This window comes from Atractosteus spatula, chromosome 12 (assembly GCF_055471065.1).
Source record: "Atractosteus spatula isolate fAtrSpa1 chromosome 12, fAtrSpa1.hap1, whole genome shotgun sequence".
NCBI lineage: Eukaryota > Metazoa > Chordata > Actinopteri > Semionotiformes > Lepisosteidae > Atractosteus > Atractosteus spatula.
Window position 1 is genome coordinate 1,325,408 of NC_142717.1, and position 23,396 is coordinate 1,348,803.

General features: G+C 38.2%; 1 protein-coding gene across 1 annotated transcript in view; it reads left to right on the forward strand.

The window, feature by feature from the left end:
* The window catches only part of ulk4 (unc-51 like kinase 4), a 112,489-nt gene that overhangs the window by 41,075 nt on the left and 48,018 nt on the right, over nucleotides 1-23,396 (forward strand). The window contains exons 23-31 of the mRNA XM_088928437.1: nucleotides 1,735-1,868; nucleotides 2,358-2,479; nucleotides 4,753-4,809; nucleotides 5,481-5,532; nucleotides 5,623-5,717; nucleotides 7,713-7,764; nucleotides 8,273-8,411; nucleotides 9,013-9,105; nucleotides 17,045-17,093. Of these exons, the coding sequence (XP_088784563.1) occupies nucleotides 1,735-1,868; nucleotides 2,358-2,479; nucleotides 4,753-4,809; nucleotides 5,481-5,532; nucleotides 5,623-5,717; nucleotides 7,713-7,764; nucleotides 8,273-8,411; nucleotides 9,013-9,105; nucleotides 17,045-17,093 (793 nt within the window). The remainder of the gene's footprint in view (nucleotides 1-1,734; nucleotides 1,869-2,357; nucleotides 2,480-4,752; nucleotides 4,810-5,480; nucleotides 5,533-5,622; nucleotides 5,718-7,712; nucleotides 7,765-8,272; nucleotides 8,412-9,012; nucleotides 9,106-17,044; nucleotides 17,094-23,396) is intronic.

Below are 23,396 nucleotides of genomic sequence, written 5' to 3' on the forward strand. Positions count from 1 at the left end.
TCTGATCTACCACTAATACGATGGCTTCAATGACTCAGCAGCAGATGTTTATAAAGGTACAGTGTGAAGAAGAAACATCGTTTTCTTATATAGTATACCTATTTACTATATAAATATATCTATTCTTATTTATAGAAAATAAATAATAAAAAAATCATAAGAATCAAAAATAAAAGGAGAAGAGTTTTATACTAAATATTGTTTGCTTAAAAACAGTTACATTTTTTCTTATATTTCAAAGCGGAAATCTATTTTTCCTATTTCCATCTCAACAAAATACAGAAGCTGGGAATGTTAACAAGATCAAGGATTTTATTGATGAGTTTTATGTTCCAGTTGTTTGCATTATAAAACTACACCTTTGGGACCTGTTATGCAGTTCTAATAAATTTTGTAATGCTTAGCAGACATTACAATGTTACCACTTAATTTAAGATTTTTTCTGAACGTGCTAAAAAATGGAGGCCGTTTCAAAAGAACCGTAAAGAGCCATATTAAATCTAGATTGAATTTTGGTAGCCAAATACTTGATGTAGTAAACACCTATAAAATAATAATGAGAACCTTTTTATTTGTTCATGTTTTCTTTCTTTTTTCATTTCTGCTTGCTTTGTTTTTTTGTAATCAGGCACTTAGGTGAGGTTTAGTGGATCATCCACCTTTCTGCACTTTTAGGATTGTTCTTCAGATGAAAGAGGAGCTCGAAATTACTTTATAAAATTACAATAAAATGTGGTGGCCTTGGCTCTAGTAGATATGACTGATGTTTGAAGATATAAAAAAAGCTTTTAGTTCTGTGATTATTTCAGAGATAGTTGAAGCAATGTATTTTAGTTTTACTTTTGATCTTTTATACGCTTCTTACTATTGAAGTGGGATGACTGAGGAATAATTTGAGTGCCTTGATGTATTGTTTCATTGGAATATGGATTGCACATGAATAAGTACACCCTTTCCTATCACTGGAACAAAGTCAGTTACTCTATGAACTGTAGTGGCACTTAAAACAATAGGAAATATTACATTGTCTGAACTGAAGGCTGTTTTCATTTACACTCTTGCTGAATTGTTTTAATGTATTTCACCTGGCCTTGATGGGTATGATCCTTTCCACCTGTTTCATCAGTCGAATCTGTGGCAACAAAAATATAGCATTTCTGGGTCTGTCATCCTGCCTGTGTGTAAAAGTGTTTTGTTAAAATACAAAATGATTTTAAAAACATGCAGTGATGCTTTTATGCTTTTATTGTACTATAGTTATACAGTGTGTGCTATCAGCTAGGTTGCTCAACATCTGTCTGTAGAGTGATGAAAATTGTTTTGCATTCTAAGACCAAAATGCTGAACATAGCAACAGCTAAAAATGAAATATGTCTGCTTAATTATATTGAGGGAACATGCCTTGTATTATCACAAATATATGTGTCTCTAAATACAATATGATAAATTATGTAACAGTTTTCTATACAGTACAGTCACGGCCATAGTTGTTAAAAGCATTTCAAAAGGGTTAAAGTCAGTCCAGAGTAGATGAAGTATATCAGCAGTTGCTACAATAATTAAAAATTCTTTCAAAACTGTGACCGGTGCAAAAATGCAGCATTTTACCAACACTATTTACTTTGTAGAAAAGATAAACTAAATCGTTCCTGTCCTCTATTTTTCAAGACCCATTTCTGTTCGTTTACGGTTCAGAGGGCTGCTGAATAATAACATCTCCCCTCCTCTTTGTAGACTGGTGATGTACATTGAAAGAGACAGCAGAAAGGCCACGCCAGGGAAGGAACAACAAAGCAGCAATGAATACCTGTCAAAATGCCTGGACCTGCTCATCCGTCACATTGTGCAGGAGCTGCCAGCGGTTCTAGGTGAGTCAGTCACATGACAGGAAGACATCTTCAACGAGAGGATGAGTATCACAGACTTCAACGTGACAATTGTTCTCTTCTTTTTAAATACCTTACTGATTTAATTTTTAAAAAACCATAACTAATCCTGTCCTAGTCTGGAATACAAATGCTTTTTTTCATTAGTAAATAAAATTTGTCAATTCTGTAGGTGTTAGCATGGTACTGTATGTCCCAACACAGTGCTGTATTTGTAAGGCACAGTACTCAAAAACTTATTTGTATGAGCCCTAATGAACTTTTCAGTCTTATTTGCCATTGACTTTGTACACAAGTCCTAGACAGAACTAACTCAAGCACATGTAGCTACAATTTTAAAGATCTAATTGGTTTTACTTAAACCTGTCTCCTCATTTTCCTCATTGCAGGAATTTGTTTTGCCAGTGAAATACAGAATTACATGCTTAAATACTTCCAACAGATGGATTTTTTATGTTTATTTTTTGCCAGGGGATGTCCTTTCTGCATTAGCGAATATTTCAGGCCGAAAGCACCCATCAACTGTACAAGCAAAACAGTTAAAGCAGTGTCTTCCCATGATGGGTGTAGTACTTCATCTTCTGACATCACAGGTGAGCCACCTTCTTCACACCCACTTTGGTTTAAATGTTTGTGATGCTTTCTTACATTATTGTTTGACTGGTGTTACATATAGATATAGTGTGATTTGGTGTTACATAGAGTATATGCATAGAATGTTGGGGTCATCCGAAGAAGGTAGGACAAAGACAGGGACCTCAATGCAGAAGATCTCTCAGAGTTCTCTAAACAGAATGCAACAGAGAAATATGTACTGACAGTTTTACTGCAAATTTTTCCGATGTAAAATTCACCCTTGTGAACAACAATATCTGAATTTCAAAATATTATTTCCTTTCCTGTAGTCCTCATTCTGCTGGTTTCATGTCCGTATTGCATTGTCAAAAACAGTTTAAAAAATACTGTGCTTCCAAAAACTTCCGTGAAAGAGTTGCAGTTCTCCAAGCAAACCTTGATATTGAAAAACCATGTGTATATGTTGAATGCAAATGAAACTAAAACACTTTGATAATGTAAACCCCGATTCAAGATAAACATGTTAATTTCCAGGACTTTGCTAATAAGTGTTTATAAAACTGCCCCTAAATGATATAAAGCTGTCTTTATTCTATAATGTTTGAGTATGACATCAGGTTATAATTTAAAAACATGTTCCTGACAATAACATTTGGAAGGCACATATGGTGTGACTACCACTATGCAAGTGGTGTGTATAGTACACGCTGTGCAGCTTCTACCTTGAACCCAAGCATGCGATCAGAGTGGCACAGACTGGTAGAAATTCTGTCCAAGACTCAGAAATATATAGCATGCGGTGTAATATCCAGTGTGGTATCTAGATGCACACTGCAGTACATGGTGATTGTGTGATCGTGACGCTGAGTACGATTACCTACAGATCTGGGCCTTTCGACAATAAGATTGCGCTTGCCTTTTGGCTCAGTTCCTTGGCTAGGACTTCCTTACCCTCTGGTATTGACTTTAATGTTGGGAAAGGGCAGTAGATCAGGAGGCAGCAACTGGGAGGCTGCATACCCCCTGAAAACCTACGTCTCTAAAACCACAGGCTGGGGTTAAACCTGTCCTCCAGCATTACAGTATGTTAACTTTTTTTTTTCCTGTCGTCCTTGGTATCGTTGACAACAAAAGAAAGATGTTTAGATAAAAATAAAAGCTCATGCAGAGATCTGATTCGGTGGTAGCATAACTGCCTTAAGAGGCATGCCAGGTATTTAGCACCCACTCAGAATGTCATTACACTGTGTCATGAAGCTGTAAGAATCTCCCAGATCTCTTTAGATCTTAATAGTTTTTCATCAGGACTACGCCTAACCAAATATATCTCAAGTTGTGTGTAATAAATTCTTTTTTTTTTCAGATCCCTCTTTTACTTTTTTTTGTGTTTCTACACATTAATATTCACAAGTAAACGGGGGGAAAAAAGAGTTTACTAGGAATGTGTTTCTGATGTACAGAAATGGGCTCCCCTGTGACACTGCCAGAGCCCACTGTTACTGATATTTAGAAAATAGCATTACTAAGTTATAATAGTCAGTTATTTTTCTCTGTCAGATTCAATTTATATTTTAAAGACCAGATTGCAGGTGGAATATAGATTTTCCTTCTCAGTAAAATGTTGACGGTGGGGATTGAGCAGGATGATTCCTACGTCCTGGGAGCTGCTGGTTCAAGTCCAGGCTAGGAGCTCGTGGGGAACACTCCATTATTCGCACACTCCAAGTTTTTGCTGGCCTTCATCATTGTTGTAGATACAGTACAGTCCCGGCTATTGAGGTGGCGGACGGCACAGGTCGGTATTCGAACATGACCTTGCAGTCTGCCCTGGCAGACAGCCGAGGTGCACAGCGAAGTGGGCTGCTGGAAATACGTTTACTGGGCGTGATATGACTGGGCCATATCATGAAAATTTCGCAACAGCTTACATTCTCATGGTTTCCAGTTGACATTCTCGAGCAGTATCTGACCTGTCCCAGGCACAGCGGGAGCAGCACATGTGTTAGAACATCCTGAACAAAAAACTCTCTTAAGCTTTGAAGGCAAGAACTGATAATAAGAGTCATGACTCAAAGCATTGCCTTTCAGCATTTGCTGTATTATTTATTAACTCATTCAGCTGACTTCAATGCTATATAGTGGGGAAAAAAGCACTTTGTTAAGCAGGATTAATGGAAAAAAAAATGTTAGGAACATACAAAGGTTTGAACATATGTAATTTTTTTAATAGATGTGGATATAATTACAGTATGCCAACATTTGTGTATCGTTATTTTTTTTATGTTTTCAGATATTTAGGCCACAGGTTGCAACAGAGGAGTTTCTGTTCAACTTTGGGACACTTTTGGTAAGTTATTGATCCAACATAAGAACGTGCTTGTCTTTGGTGGTGGTTTTGCATCACGTTTTCTGCAGTATTTTGCCGGTTGCATGTAGTTGTTTTACATATTTAAAATGTTCACTTTTGGAAGAAGAAGGCAAATTGGACTGAAACACCAGTTGCTGAAAAAAAGCCTTTTGTTACGGCTGCTCTGGTATTCTGCACTGCATCTAACCATTGACACATGAACAAGAAGACCAATGTTCTTTCCCCTTTATTTCAAAATGATTCACCAATCATTAAATTAAGACCAGTTGCAGAAATAAAGCCTTCTGTTACAGCTACTCAGGTTTTATAGTATTAAAATTGATGTAAAATTAATGAATCTTAAATTCCTCACTTCTCTTTCTAATCTGTGCTGTGGCTGGGCTGCTGGACTTTGTTTGCCACTACTGGTGGAGGAAACAGGTGGCCTCTTATGTATAATATGCTATAGCATCTTTTGGGATGCAAAGTACAATCCAAATACTAGAAATTAGTAGTGATAAAAGGGCTGTCGTGTTTCATTTCTTAAAATGTTAAGATTCTGAAAGTTGAAAGAAGTTGAAAGGGTGTTTGTTTTATTTGTATTTCACAAACTGTGAGTAACAGGATTTCAGGTCACCGCACTAAATTCTTTTGTAATGTATGTTCCACAGCATCATCTCAAGTCCATAGACTCCTGTGAGACCAGCTTGGATAGTGCAGTAGGTGTGTGTTTTCCTGTGATTACGTGTTCTACTTTTCACGAGCACATAGCAAGCCGTGCAGTAAAGGGGTGTTCACCTTGTTGGTTTTCAGGACAAGCAGCCTCGGAAGATCTCTTCAGGAACACCCTGTCAGCACTTGAAGCAGTGACACAACACCCAGCACTGCTGACGCAGTACCATTCTACTGTAAGTGCTGCCAGCACAGAAAACAATCTCTGGCTGCTCTCCCAAATGCACAGTAGGACCGTTAACCAATCTAGCTTTGCATGCAGCTTGGTAAAACGTCTGAGTGAAGGCAAAGGCGTGGAGTTGGTAACTGCATGTTGAACAGATTCCCTCTCCAGTTGGTGTTTCTCTGTCTGAATGCACTGACGGGCAGAGAGGGAGATGGAGGGCACGCATCTGGTGATGAAAATGCACAGACTGAGCATTTGGTTCTCCCTTGAGAATTCAAGTGAAAGGCCCTTGTTATAAATATTGACATAAAAGGTCAGCTGTCAGTTCTGCCTTTAGAGTGTCTTAGAGCTTCAAAAACACTGTTGATCAAAAGGAGTCCAAGTTATTCACGGTGTCACAGTGAGGGAATGTCTTGGGGTGCTTTATAAAATAAGGCAGTTTAATTAAACTTTGTCACAAGTGATTTCACTCTACAAGGTTGTTATTCAAGTTCAAAAGTTGCAGTCTTCGAATAATAAGTAAATTGAAGTAGATTTCCTTAGTGTTACTTGCTGGAGTAAAAGAAAACTTAATTGGTAAATCTGTCAGCTGCCATTTATTCAAGTTAGGACATAGTGTATCATGTATAAAATTTACATATCCTTGCTTTCATCTCAATGCTTAAGAAAGAAATGTGCCAGAAAAATAACCATGTGACTGTGTGTTTTATAAATATAAGTATAAAACATTTTTTTCTTTTTTTAATATGGAAAGTTGAATTACTTTATCAAAAACAGCTGAACTGAGGTCTTGGTTGTTTTTGTTTAACTGGTTATACTTCATTTGTGCTGATTACAAGATGGGTAAATTATTTATATTAATGCAGTAATTTTTCTTATATTTACTGAGATTTTTGATACACAAACATATCCTTATATAGATCTAATCAAACCGGCCTTTGAGTACAGATTTGATGGATGCATTAGTCTTATTACTGGTTGTTATTTTTATGTCCTTACCCTCCTGTATTGTACATGTCCAGACATACCGTGTTTCACCTGCTGCTGGAAACATGTATATACATTCACTTGTTATACGAAAAGTGCCTTTTCCTTGAAAAGTCCCAGCAATCTGGAGCCCATTCCGGAAGCAATCTGGAGCCCATTCCGAAAGCAATCTGGAGCCCATTCCGAAAGCAATCTGGAGCCCATTCCGGAAGCAAAGGGCACAAGGCAGGACTATGTCCTGGACATGATGTCAGTCACATGCATATATACCCAAAGAAATCTGACACACTGTAACATTGTGGCAAAGGGCAAATGCTGTAATGAACAGAGAACACAATACATGGGAAATAATATATAATTTTCTGCTTTAAATCTACCAATCCAAAATATCTGAAAAAAATTATCCTTATTGATATAAATAGCCTCCCTTGAAATGACCAGAAACAAATATACTGATGTACTACGGTATATCCAAAGACAGTCTGATCACATGTCAATCATACTGACTGGAACAAATCTTTTCTCATGGCATAATCAGGAAAAAAGCAGGCTTTCGATACCCGTAATAAATGTTATGACTATGTGGAGCCTTCAGTAAATGTGAATCTTTAGCAAACTGTTCTATAGCAAACATTGTGTTCGAACAATTTGCCCCCAATGTAAATGTGTCCTCCAGAGCTCACGGTTAGATACCACATCAGAATATGTGTGTTTGTTTCTATGGAAATAATAATAAATCATTGTAATTATAAAAAGAGCCAACATAAGGACTTGGCTCATCTCTATGATCAAAGGGCAGTGGCGAAGTTGTATTTACATAGAAATAGGAGTTCTCATAATGGCTTGCTTTGTATCCTGCTGTAGCCAATTACATATTTAAAGGGAACGTGTCTTTTAGCTGGAGTATGTATATAATTACACGTAGATATTTGAATATCTACTATATGTTCATAGTTTCTGTGTAACGAAGTATGAAGCCTATATCCTTCTTTTCATGCCCTGAATCCCCTTTTTAAAGGTTGTGGACTCCATCCTCCCGCCTTTGGCTTCGCTAGCGGTCAGCAGAAACGGTAGGAGACCCTCCGCTGTCTCGGTCTTCCCGAGGTGTGCCAGTTGCGGTCACTGTGCAGCGAGGTGCCAGCAGGTGCAGTGCCGCTCTCTCGCTCACCGCAGAGGCTCAGGAACGAGCTCAGCCCGGACCTGAGCACCAGCTTCAGCTGCCGGACTCCCTTGTGCAGTAATGCTGAGCTGTGCAGTGGGCCCGCGGTTGTGTAATTGTGCGTGACTGACGTTGAGCCGCAGTGCGGAGCTGTAGCCAGAAGGCAGTGGGCTCAAACCCCAGGTGGGCTGCTGCTGTCGTGCCCTTCAGAGAGTACTTCATTCACACTGCACCAGTCAGATGCCTCACTGTATAAACACTGATGCAACTGCATCTTCCTGTGGCTGAATTAGCCAGCTGATTTCCTGGTATCAGCTATGATGCACTCGTGGCCCAGATGGAAGTGTGCGTAACCCATGAATGTGCAGGGGCTCTGCAGCCAGTGGAGTTCAGTCAAACTCACAGTCCCTTTCCTGCAGCGGAGTGGCGGATCTGCAGCTTGCGGGTGCTGTCGGAGATAACGCTGCTGCTGGTGAACCATGAGGCTGTGGAAAAAGGCGAGACTCTCAACTCCAACAGCAGACTGCTGGCACTCATTACAGAGGCCTTGTTTCCACAGTAAGTCAACCGCTAAGCTCCTCTCTCCCCTCTCTCCCCTCTCTCCCCTCTCCCTCCTCTCCCTCCTCTCCCTCTCTCCTCTCTCTCGCTCCTCCTCTCTCCTCTCTCCTCCCTCCTCTCCCTCCTCTCGCTGGATCCTTGCCAGCTCATGCTTATGCAAATACAGCACTGCAAAAAACAACAATTAATAAAAAATAAGACACAACTGCTGTGTGTCAGGGTAGGGCCTGGGATATATATATTGGAAAAAAATTGAATTATTCAAATCTAATTCAAACCTCTAAACTTTATTTATCTTTTTTTATTCTGGCAATGTACATTTTCAGTTATAGTATATAGCAGATTCCTTTTCTGGTGGTTTTATTAGACAGCTTCCATAACTATGCTAAAAGCTGAAAACATATGCACAAAGCTTTGACACATTTCAAAGGTCACCATCACATTTTCAACTGGTATTTTTCACACTTAAATTTTAACTTGATTGTTTTTCACAGTCTTCAGCTAAAAAAAACCCTGTGAAATACTGTATTTAAAGTATATTGCATCGTATTTAGAGTTGAATGGAAATAGCATTCTTCTGTTTGTTTTTTTCTTTTTCTAGGTATGAAACGCTCCTTCTGGAGCCAGATCCGATCCCAGTGTACGCTCTGAAACTGCTCGTAGCTTTAACTGAGCATAACCCCGCTCTCAACAGGTAAACAACCCTGGCTCTTCAAGAGCTGAATCAACATGATGGTGCTCTAGCCCACAGCCAGTGTCTCTTCGTATGTGAGAACAGTGCACGTGCGCTGAATCTGTGGCCCAAAGGGAAATAGCTCCCTCGGTTTTTTAAATTTCTAAACTAAAACCACCACTTTCCTTCTCCTTAACTGCATTTTAGATCTGGTTCTGTAATTACTATAATCTGGAAATTATTTGAAGCTAAAAATAATAAAATAGGGCATGTGATAAGAAATAATATGCAATCTTTTTTCTGTATACAATGCCTTGAGCAACATTTTAAATAATTTCTCGAATACCTTGTCATTATAAGTGGGTTTTAAATCCCAAGCTAACTAAGCGGATATCCAAGCATGAATGCTGCACCTTGGGAGGCCAGGTGGGCTGGAGTCCAATGTATAAAAAGCAGAACTGATAAATATTGCAAATTGTAAGCTGAATTATTTACAGTTAATTCATGTATTAAAAATGAGATGACATAATGCATGACTTTTTCATGCTTTTGGCTTTTTTGATTTGGGTCCATTGATTCAAAATATGGGTTCTCCTTGGAAAGAACGATTTTCTGCAATGCAACACACGAAGAAAGATATTTTAAGATTTTAGATCGAGAGAAAACAAGGCATGATGGATTCTCATCTTACAAACTTTTTATTTGCACAAGGTTGGTGAAACTAGCATTCATTTGGTGATCGGCCTCAGTTTTCTTTTCTAGGAAAAAAGGGTTTCAGCATTTTCTGAAGTTCTGCTTTATACAGTACAGTCCATGAAAGAAAATGAGACTAGAGCACAAACGAGAGAATGTAACAAAATAGTAAGAGTAAAAAGAATAAAACGGCAATGGTCTAAACACATAACAGCAAGACAAAAGTAAGATATGGGGATAGAAATATGAAATTGAAATTTTTGTGCTTATGCATTGCATGAAAATAACCATAGCTAGTGTTGTGTGGACGAATGGGGAGACATTTATCCAGCAATGGAGTGCTTAAAGGCTGAGGCTGATGGTGTACAAGTTGATATGGGCATTGACTCACTTGGTTAAAATAAGGATGATTAACTTTTTGCTGTAACATCTTCAACAGATAGGTGAGAGGGAACACAAAAAGAAGATTGAAACTTTAGTTTTCAGCAAGCCACTCTTCCAGAGCACAATATCGTAGCAGAAGGGAATTATTTAGATTGTGAAATATAAGATGGGAAGATGTTTCCAAGAAGGACTAGAGATGTCCTGGAAACGGGTGTGGGCTTCGGAATGGTCTTTAGGACCTTCGAAACATTTCGAATCTGCAAGCAGTTACAATGACGGAGCGCTGGCTGACAACAAATAAAAGGACGGTTATAAAAAACATTAACCACCCACAACTTGTATTTTCATCCTAATTCTATATTTGCAACTGTTAAAGTAAATAGTTGACTGTTAATTAATAGTGTAAGTGCACATTAATGTTGGTAAAACATGAAAGTGCACATTCATTATCCATAGAATTAGTAATAATTATTGAAGTAGAAAGTATATCTCTAAAATAATAGCATATTTTTCTAATTATAATTTTTTAATTTATATTCATATCCTTTATAGGCTGGAAATAAATATTGTAAATTTAAGACATTAATGTTTCCTTAGTCCGCTGCTTGTTTCACAAGGGCTCGAGAAGTTTGGGGAAAAAAAAGTCACCTCAAATTGCCACCGGTTGTTAAGGGAAAATGAACACAGAAGTATAAGAAGTATTTTATCCAAACGCGCAATCAGAATAGAACAATGTCTTGGGAGGATAACTTACACCCAAGGGCAAGGATTGGGAATCTTTAAAAAAAAAACTAATAACTAGCTGAATTTATTACAAAACTATGAAAACCAGTGGATGATTATCATAATCCTAAAGCTGGGGTGTAAATAATTGTGAGCGTATTGAAATACTGAATTTACATTCAGTTTTCTTTGTGCAACACAAATTGAATGTACAGTTGCAAATGTATTTGCTAAATCTATCTTTTAGTTACATTGTATCATGTATGAATATATTTTCGAGCTAACTGAAAATAACATTTATCGATTATAGAGATGATGTAAAGTTGTTATTTAGAGTAAAACATTTTTCCTTCCGCATTATGTCACAAAATGTCTTCAGCATTTTAATAATAACATAGTATTTTGGAATATAATTGTTTAACTGCTACAGGACACTGAACTGAACGAGTACTTTAACTTGTTAATTTATATTTTTGATCAGGAAAGTAACTGCTGTTTATTCTGCTAAGGCTTGGGCTCTTGCATTGCGTTCATTGAGAGCACCAAACATACAGCAGAATTATTTTGTTCTCAAATGTCCTCCAGACTCTGTATTATTTGTCTCCGTTATGGATATGGCGTTTTATTAAAAGTGCTCCTAGGGCTATTATAGTAATATGGTAACTCCTTTCCCTGCACTTTTTTCACGCAGCAGTAATATTATCAAGCAAGGTGCTGCTGTGCACAGACTTGTCAGGTTTTCTTTATCGTCGGGAGAATGGGAGATCGAGAAATCCCAACATAAGGCAGAGATTGATTGCAGTCATTCAGATTACTGCTTTGTGATCCAGACTCACTGATCTCTGTAAGCTGAGCATGTCCAGACAGTATCTCTGATGAATAATGTGTCACCTGTGGGCTGTATAAGACTAAAGAGTTGACAAAGGATGTTTTAAAAGCCCTCTGGGTGTTTTAAAAATCTTTCATCTTTACTCACTTGTAATAACTCGTAAATTACACTTGAGTACCAAACTTTATTGTTCCATCTAAATGTTTTGAAGTGAGATGAAACAGAATGCAAAAGCACTAATGGACTATACACATAATTCAGTGCTTCTGGTGCTGACAAGCACAGACCCCATAAAGTCAGATCTTACCCAAAAGAAATCCTTAAAACTCTTTGATTTACTTTGCTGTGGATTTTGCTTGTTTTTGGTTGCAGGGATTCTTTCAAGTTCTATGTTTCTGCGTAATATAGGACTTAGATAGGATGTTATACTTCAGACCTTCTGCAAATTTTCAGTTTAGTATATCTTCGTAGAAATTGTCTGGCTATGATATTGAAATGTATTAGTAAAGGTGGTCTTGGTAGTATCAAATCGGATTGAGAATTCTAGTATTGCTCATGGCTAATGGTATAAAATGTCCCTAACAAATGTCAAAAATATGCATATAGGTTACCTGAAGACTGAAAATATCCAAAAATATAAATGGCTAGATTCTCTTTGCACACAATGAATCTTATTGACAAATATTGAGGTATTCTGTGAACGTTAGGTGGAAGTTAAGTATTGGCAGTTTTTGTCTGTCATAGAAAGGCACAGCTTAAGATGATGACAGTGTGGTGTTGTCTGTGGTCCTGACTGCAATACTGACATGCGATTCTCTGGACCCGAGCTCACCTTACACAACAAGTCATATTGTATTTTAGGGGAGTGAATGTTATTTTCATACTTGTGTATTTCCTTGTTAGATTAAAGGGGATATTTCAGTAAAGGTTTGATCCTCCTCTGTAAATACTCAAAGCTGTTAGTTTTGGTGTCTGTAACCCTGTCTCATTCCCACTTGTTTAGACTTTCCAGTTTGTTCAGGAAAGCAAAAAGATTTTCACACCTGCCGCCCTCATGAGGTTTGATGTGGAGTTTGACAGCTGCACCATCAGATCGAGCTGGTTTGTTTTATTTTCTCTGTGGAATGTCTTTTCTCGGGCCACTAGCTTACAGCAGCTGTCCTGTAAAAGCCTAGGTGTACAACTAGCGTACCTTCCGTGGCACTGATTGCTGCACCAAACTGTTTAAACCGTACCATTTGTTCTGTTTCTGATGTCTAAAAAAGCTAGTGTAAGTCAATGAAACATTCAACTGAGTTTGCAGCTGCATGCTACAGTCCATTAATTACACTGCAATTTAATATGAGAAACATTCAGTTTAGATTTTTACACAAGAGCTTGGTTTCACATAAGAGTTTGAAACGATAGAGTTCTCCTGAAAATTGGTTAAAAGGGACTTTGTTGGAGCTCTCTAGCTACATTGGCCCATTGTATGAAATGTGTGCATTCTGTGCTTTCTGCAACTTATTCTTTTGGGCAGGCATTATCATCCAAAATAACTTCGGGAGGCAATACTTTGCTGAAGATGTTAGTAATCTAATTTTCATGTTGCTAGTCTAAACATATGTTTTCTGAAGTCAGTTTAGAGGTCTTCCTGATGCTAAAGAAGACTTTTTTCATAGTTTAAGTAGACATCATCTCAGTGACAAATGCTGTGTTGTGGTTATTATAAAATATGGTATGTTATTAGCAGCTTTGTTTCACTAATAGGCGTGTATTAGCCATATATTATTGTTAAACCATTAACCAAGATGTATTTTAGTAATACAGTATAGTAGTAATACATGACATAGAGGAGACCCCGAAAATAAAAGTTACCAGTTGTACAAAGTCTATGTGAAATTTCTTTTTTTTTATTGGCCATGTTGAGTACATAGCACTCATCCAAAATGAGTCATTTTTAATACCTTCAGTACCTTTTTATTAAAGGAAGACATCTTTTACCCTGTTATTAAAATGGACGTTGGTATTTGTGCTGTCAATTAGAATTTAGAGCACATCGACATGTCATTTACCTGGCTGTCTGGGGGATGATGAAGGTTGACTACTCCTGACTGTTTGCCAGATTCATCTTACTCCTGTCTCACATTTTGCTTTCCATCTGATTCAGCACGAAACTGCCTGTGAATTGACAGATCTGTTTTTGAAACTATTCTGACAGTAATGATAGGGTTGTGGAGGAGTGCCTGTCAAACCTGAAAGTTATGGACTTTGCAAAAAGAAAGGGCGCAATGCATTCAGTTGATTTGTGCGTACATGTGTTTTTGTACTGGTGTAAATGACTCCAGTGGCCCATTTGTTCAGTGGCTGTGAAGCATTTGAAGGCATTTCGGGCACAGCTTGTGTTAAGTGAAGATGATATGGCTGATTATCTGTAGTCTTTCAGAGACCTTTTTATTTAATTTTTTTCGTTGTTCTGCATGCTATTTTCATTCCAGTTTATAGTTGTGTCTGATGCTGCCCCACATAAAAGTGCAAGATGGAAGGAGGAGGGCCATGTCTCCCTTGTGTCTTTCCAGAGCCTCTATTTAAGTGGTGTCTGTTGTGTGGCTGAGTGCTAGACAGCAGTCCCCTGTGAGGTATCTCTGAGCACGTCCTCTCTTTCCTCTGCTAATGCAGATCATGTCCTGATGACTTCTTTCCTCTCTTGCAAACCTGTCAGTGCCGCTCTGCCTGCAGGTCCCCAGCCTAAAACAGCAGCTCATTACTGTCTGTACTTCAACTGGGTGGGAGGTTTAATAAAATATCATGCCCTGTGCTAGCTCAGTGAAGCTCACATCTGTTGATGGGAGTTTTTGATTATATACGTGAAAATTACTGGTGAAAAAAGAGAGCATGCCTATACTTTGGGTCTTCCTTTTCAGCATCATAATTGCTCAAAAGCCACAAAAGCAAGGTTGCTTAGTCATTGTGGAGGTGTCACTCTTCACTCTGGACAAGAATTTCCCAAAACCTACGTTCTGGTACAGTGACCCGTGAGACACATCTGTGGAAGGGGCCATGTCATTAAAGATGCCTTGACTATCTTCAAAATAGTAGGGGTGTCTTGACCAGATTCTGCTCTAATCTTGAACCATCTGGCCTCTCTAAAGTTAGAGAAGCAGTAGGGCTGCTGGTGCATCACTAATAATGACACTGTAGCTATAATATCTCCCACGTTGGTGCTGTGCTTCAGCGGTGAATGAATTGTACATGTAAACCACTTTGGGATGAAAACTCTTCTCATTTCTGTATCTTGTGTTTTAATGTGTTGTGCTTTGTGTTTTAATTATTTACTAATTTTGCCATTGCATACTTTATTGGTATGTGGGATATTTTCAGCCTTTGCAGAAGAATTATTCTAAAAAACTTTCAGCAGTCACGGGTGAAATTATTTTTATTATTTCAAGATTGATGGCTCTAAATAATTATTTTGGAGAGTACAGAAATTACAAAGCATCACCGGGGTTATTTGGGGGGGGTGGTATCTGACTACCTGGGGAAATAAAATAAATGAAGTGATGGAAAAAATGGCATTTCATGAAATATTGTTCCTTTGGAGGACTTTATAGAAATGTAACTAAATGTCATCTAGCTTTCAGCCTCCAAATGTGCGCAAAGGGAATGAAAGTCAAACTTGATTAGTTTTTAATTTTATCAGATGGGAAATCCAACAACTGTGTGTTGTATTTGATGTTCTAGCACCTTTGGAATGACTTTTCGCAACACAAATGCCACTTCCTACAAAGTGCAACACAGGGCAGAATTAATTGCCCTCTTATTAACTGCGTTATGAATTAAATGTGAAAGTGGTATTTATTTTTAGTGCATCCCGACACCAGAAGATTCTATTGAACAATGCATGAGCCCAGAATTTTCTGTGATTTAGTGTCTCGGGAAAGTGATTATTTTGAGTTACTTGATGTGTCAGTTGTTTACATTAAATACTAGTTTGATTACTTGTATAGAAAAATATTTATGTTGGTCTTAGGCATTTGGGGGCTGTTACACTCTTTTCTTTAACATGACCCTTGCTCTGTAAAATGTGGGAGCTGTTTCCCTCAATATAATTTTAAATCGATGTTATACAGTAGATTTTTCTTGGTCAGGTTTCTGAGAACAGTGGAGTCACAAAGGGAGATAAGAGACTGCACTTGCTGTCAACACCTACTGTATAGTGACACTAACCCGTACATGTCCTAAGGAAGTGTGCAGTGAAACCTTTTGAAGTAAAAAATATGTAAAAGCCTACTTTATCCTTTGTGGTTGTCATTAACCACTGTAATGGTTGTAATTCAAAACTCAACAGGGTTTGGAATAGTTCATGTTTTTAGACTGATGCTCAGTACCAGGTGTACAGTACCAGGAATCAGGTTATCGTTTTATTTTCTTGCCCGACTCTCGTCAGCAGCTTTGCCTGGGTTTATTTACTGTATCATGACAGTTTGACTCGTCCATGGATACATATTCACGGATAGCGAGCAAAGGACAGGCTGTGGTGCTGCTTAAAACTCTTTACCTTGTTGTCAAATCATTTCAGAATTAACTAGAACAATTAATAGTTCTGTGAAAAATGTCTTTTAATCATCCGCAGACCTTTAAGTTACATTTATTGCAAAAGAAGGATGGAAATAATGAAAAAGGATCAAAATAGTATTTCTGTATGCACTGTGACAAAATGCAGTAGGTTTATTGCATTCCGATGTTAACGGTATTCTGTTTTTGAATTAAATTGTTTTGAAATCAATTTTCTTCCATGTCCAAAGGATTACTGATGAATACAAAGGAGTTGTATTCATCTGTATCTGCACAAATACATTGCTGTAGTACAAAGCTAAATATTGAATTGTTATTTATATACTTTTCACTAGAGATTCAATCAGGTATAATGATACAAATTACATTGCCAGGTGATAAATCATTATTAAATGGCAACCTTATGTTTCTTTTTTTATCTGTGACCTCTAACTAATTTAATTCTCTAAAGCTGCTCAATAACAGTTTTTTATTTCTATACCAACCACCTTTACATACATTCAGTAATTGCTTGTGAATCAAAAACCTTAATCAATTTGTGAGAGCAAGTCATTTTCAATAAACTGGTACATTACTCCTTCTTGCTTGGCTGTTGTAAAGCTCATTTTCTTGAGAGAATTAGTCAAAGGTCGTTTTTCAGATCACTGATCTTGGCACTGCATATATTCATGTTACATTCTTCTACACTGAAGAATGTATACAGATGTAGTATGGTGACTTTATGAAGATTGAATATTCACTTGCTCTTATAATATTAATGTTTTGTTTCGGTTACAGGCTCATTGAAGAAAGCAGTCTCTTACCTGTCATCTTTCAAGTCATTTTGGTGAGTGCATTTTAAAATTGAATTTCATTCCTGTTTTTTTTCCAACAAAATGTATTAATTTAAATTCATTACTGTTCTGCTTTTGCTCCATGCTTGGAATAAGCAATCACAGGGAAAATGGTTTGCCGAGCACACACTGCTGTGAATTCAAACCTGATGAAAGTGCCTTAGGTTTGAAATGTGTAAAGCCATGTAGTGATGAAAACTGTATTAGCAGTATATTAGGTTCATTCCAATTTGATCATCTGTCATGAAAATGTATGTTCTACACAACGTGTAGAAAACTTTTCTACTATTGAGGCATAAGTCAAGCTCTGCTTTGTACTGGATTTGGTTCAGTATAATTTTTCATCTTGTCATGCATAAGAACACAATCTTTGCATTGCATTCTTATTTGCTTTTTTGTTTTTTTACTTTATGCAAATGAAAAAAACAGAGGTAGGCTCATTAGGCAAAATATGTTATTGAGTGACAGAGAAGAAAGTGGGAGCTCAGGGTTAATTGAGCTGAGCTGCAGTGGCTCGTACTGTACAGTGTAGTACCTGAAAAAATCCTCCTGCCTGCAGTCCAATAGGAATCTTCTAACAAGCAGATGAATGTGGTATCTCATTGCACTTGCAGTTAATATGGATATAAAAATAAACATGGATTTTGAGCTACTCGGTACTGCAAAGAATAACACAGATCAGACCTGTCATCAGAGCCGTAAAACAAGCAGCTTTTTAATAAAATGCTTTACCATCTTTACTGTTCAATATTAGAGACATGTTCTAATCATACAGTCACCAAATCCAAATCAATTTCCACTGATCAGTTTCCAAAATGATAAGTGTACCTTATCATTATCAAAGAGTATTATACTCTGCAATAAACAGTGCAGTTTCTCTGTGGACGTGTTGGTGTAATTCTTCTTATGAATCCAGAATTGCTCAGTTGATTAATAATTTATATAACAGAGAAAAAAGTAGAAATGACTGAATTTGTGATGATTTCATTACATCACTCATTACATCACAAGGCTTCTTTCCAGAGACAGCCAGAGTTAAATAAATGTACTATATGTATACAGATAACTTTGATCTGTTTCCGTGTTTTCCGTTTCCTGTCTTGTTTTCATAAACGTTAAAAAACTGAAATGAGCCTTGCAGATAACTCTTCAGATTAAATTGTAAACAAACTGTAGTCTGTTGGATAATTCCTTAACTTGAAGACACTTTCCTTTAAAAACTGCTGGTCACAATAGAACTAATTGTGTTGATTGCAAGGCCAATTCCCAATTTCAGTCACTCTGTTGTGTTGAATTCTAACACTGCATTAAAAAGGCCATATTATGTTATATCAGTTCTCCAGTACTTATTTACATAGTTGGGGTGAATCCAGTAAATCGAGATTGCTATATGGAAGATGTCAATTACTAGAGAACATTCCCCTTATGAAAGAACAGTATCAGCTGTCATAGGTGTCTTCCTCGAATAATAAACAAAAAAGGTCAGTGTTTATAGTTGTAATATTAATATTAAAAGTGGTTCTTTTTCTCTTGCATACTTATTTTACCAAGTTATGCACTTTTAAAACCTGAATTAGACTTTAAAATAATTTTTAGAAATCTAGCTAAGCAGAGTTTAATTAGCATAACAAATTTGCTGACATAGAAGATTGTCATATACAAGATACAAGATATTTTATCCTTAGACCAAATGATCCACTTTGATTCTAGAAAGGCATCTGGCAGAGGCTCTGAGAAGTGTAGCTCTGTAATGTGGTTCAATGGAAAAAAGGGCTTCTTTTAAAAAGCTGGGCCAAGCATCCTTCAGAAGGTGTGTTGGTCATTTTAAACAGGTAATTCACTAACACAAACTCCTTTCCATAAGTCTCCTTCTGGTCACAGTGGACAGATTTGTGTTGCTTATGCTCTGGTAAATGGTCTTATGACTACAAATATTTCTCCCGGGTGGCAGGATATGTTACATTATAGGCATCCTCAAGCATCTGCCTGAATGCTGTTCACAGCACAGGAAGCATTTAGTCACAATAAATGAAACCACACTCAATAGACTACTCTGTCAGTATTGCACCTGTGTCTCATCAGACTAGTAAAAATGTAATATTGAAGTGGTATACAAATCAGTGGCTTGTTTTCCTAATAAAATTAATGTTTTGGAATGGTTTCAGCAGGCAGAGGGTTTTGTGAATAAAAAGTAATGGAGCATACATCCCCAAGCTAGCTGTTCCTTCTACTCTAAAGCATTTTGAAAGTGCAGCTTGTCATTAACAACATGCTTTGTACACTGCAGCAAAGCGCAGCCCTATATCACTGCGGAGGTAGTGTTGCAATTTGTGTAGTGAATGCAGAATTGCACAGTTGCTCTGTAATGCATGAAACAACAGAAGTAATTTTGTATTATCACTATAAACCCATTAAGAAGATCCAAATGAAATTTTATTGTTCATTTGTTATTTTGCATAATGCAACATTAAATAAAAGTAGTAGTTGAAGCAGCAGTGCAATTGTGCTAAATTATGTTGCCAAAAATCCCTGTAATAGCCATGTCTGAAAACTTCACATTTTGCGTCTGGTTAACTGGAAGAAAAGCCACAGTTACCTTTGATTTTGAAAAGTCGCTCGCCACCACATATGGAATATCGCCCTTCCATGGTGCAAGTGGGCGGATCTGTATATTGGAGCTGCCAAACCCCGTCTGTGGGAAGTGGCAGAGCATGTATTGTGTCATACTCTGAACACCCCAAGGCTGGAGGAGATAATGAGCCATTTCTTCCTACACATCAGCTCCTTTCACTTTCATGCAGTTGCAGGTAGGACATATTTACTTTTCTCCTCGGAGCTTGTTAGAGTCTGTTCCCCACACTTGGTCACGGGCGCTTGCCCCTTTCCGTTTCCGAGCTCTTTCTCTTCGTTTTAAAACACAACGTCAGGAACCGAGCTGGTGTTGCCGTTATTGCTTGATTACATCTCTTCCATAGGACTGTATTATTGGCTTTTCAACTCACTAGCTGTCCTAAACTAAAGTCCTCTATGAGCAGAAGAAAAGGCTCTTTAAATAAAGGAATAATGATAGGCAAGATCACTAAGCTTTCCAGACTGCCAGTCTGGTTGCAGAAAGGTCCTACAAATCCTAGCCAATATCTTGGTGTTAACAGCTCATTGTAGTATCAGTGGGTACACACATGGCTACAGGCCACCTGAGGTTTCCCAGCGGGTCGGGTCTACCTTACGTCAGGCTGACGCAACATCTGTGCCTCTGAGCCCCACGTCCACAAGGTCCTCGATTTCACAGGGCCAAGCTGTAAACACCAAAGCTGTGTCTCCCCTACCTGGTATCTGTGATTCCAGCCAGTACAGACACGGCTCGGTGCCCTTGTGTTTCATCCTGCAAGCAAACAGCAGTGTGTTCCATTGCAGCTGTGCTGGAATTTCTGTTTATGAAAGGGAACAAGGGGACACTTCCACACTGGAACCCTTAAAGAAACGGGCTTTGCCTCTCCAGGACAGCTGCCCCTCTTGCTTGGCATGTTGTTGTCATGCTAGATGATGTATCCCAAGTCCCCACATTGAGGCAGAGTGCTTTGGGTTGATTCTTGATGGCCATTGTTTCAGTGAAGTTTGTAGGTGAGCTCTCGGCACGTATCGCTTTGTAGTATCTGATTTGCTGGTTATGGCTCCGGGTTCTCGTGATGTCTGAACCTGGCCTTCCTTCTGAAACTCATCTCGCTTTTCCGACCTTAACCAGACAGTGGAGCTGTTAGTCTTCCATCTGGGCTCTCTTCTCCTCGACGGTTGAACACGCCCTGTCTAGTGCAGTGCAGACATTGTCCTGCTATAAAGAGCAGACAGAAGGGTTGTGTAAGTCAGACTAGTTGTTAACCTGTCTTGGTGCTGACTAGCACTGATCCCAGTACATTATAGACACTCTGTTGCTGTTGCTCAGGACAGTGTGGGCTTCCTATACTCGAGCCACAGTGTGTTTTACAGCTGTTGGGCATGTGAGCTGTAGCTGGGGGAGCTCCTCCATACTCCTTTGCAAAGTTTCACCATACTTGGGGTCTTCTATACTATTCGTGGGACCAGTGGTACTAGAGGCTGAAAGTTTGTTGGACCCGAAGACAGAATGACTGGTTCTGAGTTGAGCTCGATCCCATCATGGCCACTTATGCAATGGCTTGGAGGCACAGTTCCTGTCTGAGGCGGCTCAAAAATTCAGAAATTAAAGGGAGCAGCTGCTTACAGATGTGAGCATGCTTCACTGGAACGGTCCACCAGCTCACCTCTCTAGCGCTACCCGAGCGTGCAGGTGAAAGAGGCTGAAATACACAGCCCAGACTGCTCACACCCTGGGGGGAGCACTAGCTCATTAATGGTGGCCTTTTTACTCTTTCAGATCTATAAGTTTATCTTGAAATTTTACATTTATGATGTCAGTCTTCCCTCATTTGTTATGTAAAAATTAAGAAACTTAATTTTTGAATTCATGAACATAGAAAAGGATGCACAATACAAAAAAAGAGTGAATATAACAAAGCTGTATCACATTGTATATCTGATTTTTAAGTAACTGTTAAATCTACCAAAGATTAATGGATAATAAGTGTACATGTAGTTCACGGTTCTGTTTAATTGCTCTAGTTGGCAGTTATTTCCTATTTTCCCTGTTTCTTCATTTTGCTCTGCTGTGACCCATGTTGAATTCAGCACCATGTGACAGTCTGCAGGCTAATCCAAGCCCACTGTGTAAGCTCCCTTATTGCTGTTGTCTGGGGAGAGGGGAGGGGTGTTTAAGAGCATGTACTGTAGCTAAAAGCAAGCAGAGGAGCTTTATGATCGATAACAATGAAGCCTGAAAACACCAGAGGCCTGGATTAGAATTCTGTCTTTAAAAAACAGTGGAAATGGGAGAAAAAGGAGAGAATGTGTAAAAGGTAGGATGGAGAAAGAAAGGCTTTAATAGCGTCCACTGCACTTGTTTGTACTATATGCACAAGTCCTCCAGAGAGTGATTCGGGGACTAGGCCTGCTGTTTCCCTCATTAGTGTGGACAGTAAAGATGCTGTCTGGGTGACTGCCATCTCCACCACAGCGGTTAAACTGCAGCAGGCTGAGATTTTAATTATGTCTTAATTATCTTGGCTGCGATAGACAACATTTCTTCACGTACAGTAATATAAAGAAACTGTCCTTACTGTAGCTTCAGGTGGCACAGATGTGGACTGCAATAGCAAACAGAAGGAAGAAGGCTTCTCTAAAAGGCCCAACTAACATCATTAAAATAATTTTACTGTCTTCTTAAATACAATAGTAATTACATTTTACGTTTTTTAGACACAATGGGATGAAAGGACATTGAAAGTTTGCGTCTTGTTAATTTTACCAGGCATAGTAAGAGCTCATTCATTTCCTATGTCTTCTTTCAGATAGTAATTCAGCATGTTTATAAAGTTTAATTGTTACTAGCTATTGCTGTGGTTTTCTGTCAATATTTGAGCACGATTTATATTCATTATTTTTTTCTTACAATTTATATTTTCCTTGTTAGATTCAGAAGCCTATTAATCAGCCATTTTCTAAAAGATTTTAAATGCCTCAACTACAAAGACATTTGACACCAGAATTATGAAGGCATGTTTGTGCACGTCACCACAGTAAAACTGACTAAACCTGTGCACTGTAGCTGTTTATCTACTAATGCACTGTTAACCCATTTCCCATCGATTCCATGTGGAAGTGTTGCCATGAATATTTCAGCAGTAAGAAATTGGTATCTAAAGTTTAAACACTACAACACACATCGAGCCCTAAAATCCTGAACACTCTGTCTTCATGTTGATGGTTTGTCTCAGGTCTGTCAATGCGTCATTCTGAAATGAAGATATAATGAACAGGAAGGTTCCAGACAGACATCCCTTAGAAAAAAAACCATTGCTAATGTACCATAAATAAATTCCTTGCTGACATTGCTTTGCTTCTTTGAGGTGGTTGCTGTCCAGATCATTGTATTGTCCTTGCAGGACGACTCCCTGTCGCACACTGCTGTGCCTGAGAGCTTGAGTGTTGTTGTGTGCTATAGAAGCTTTACTGCAGTACTGTATGTCAGAGTTTGAAAGTAGCTACAACTCAGTGGAGCTTCGTGAATATTTTCATGTGTTCATGCTGTACAGATATTAAGAAATCATTCTGCTTTATCTGCTTTATTTCAAGAAAATAATAATATGGTAATAATTTAGGTTTAGTCACTTATTTTTATTTTTTTGTGAAGTGAAATGTTGGGGGGAAATAAATTGTGATGCCAT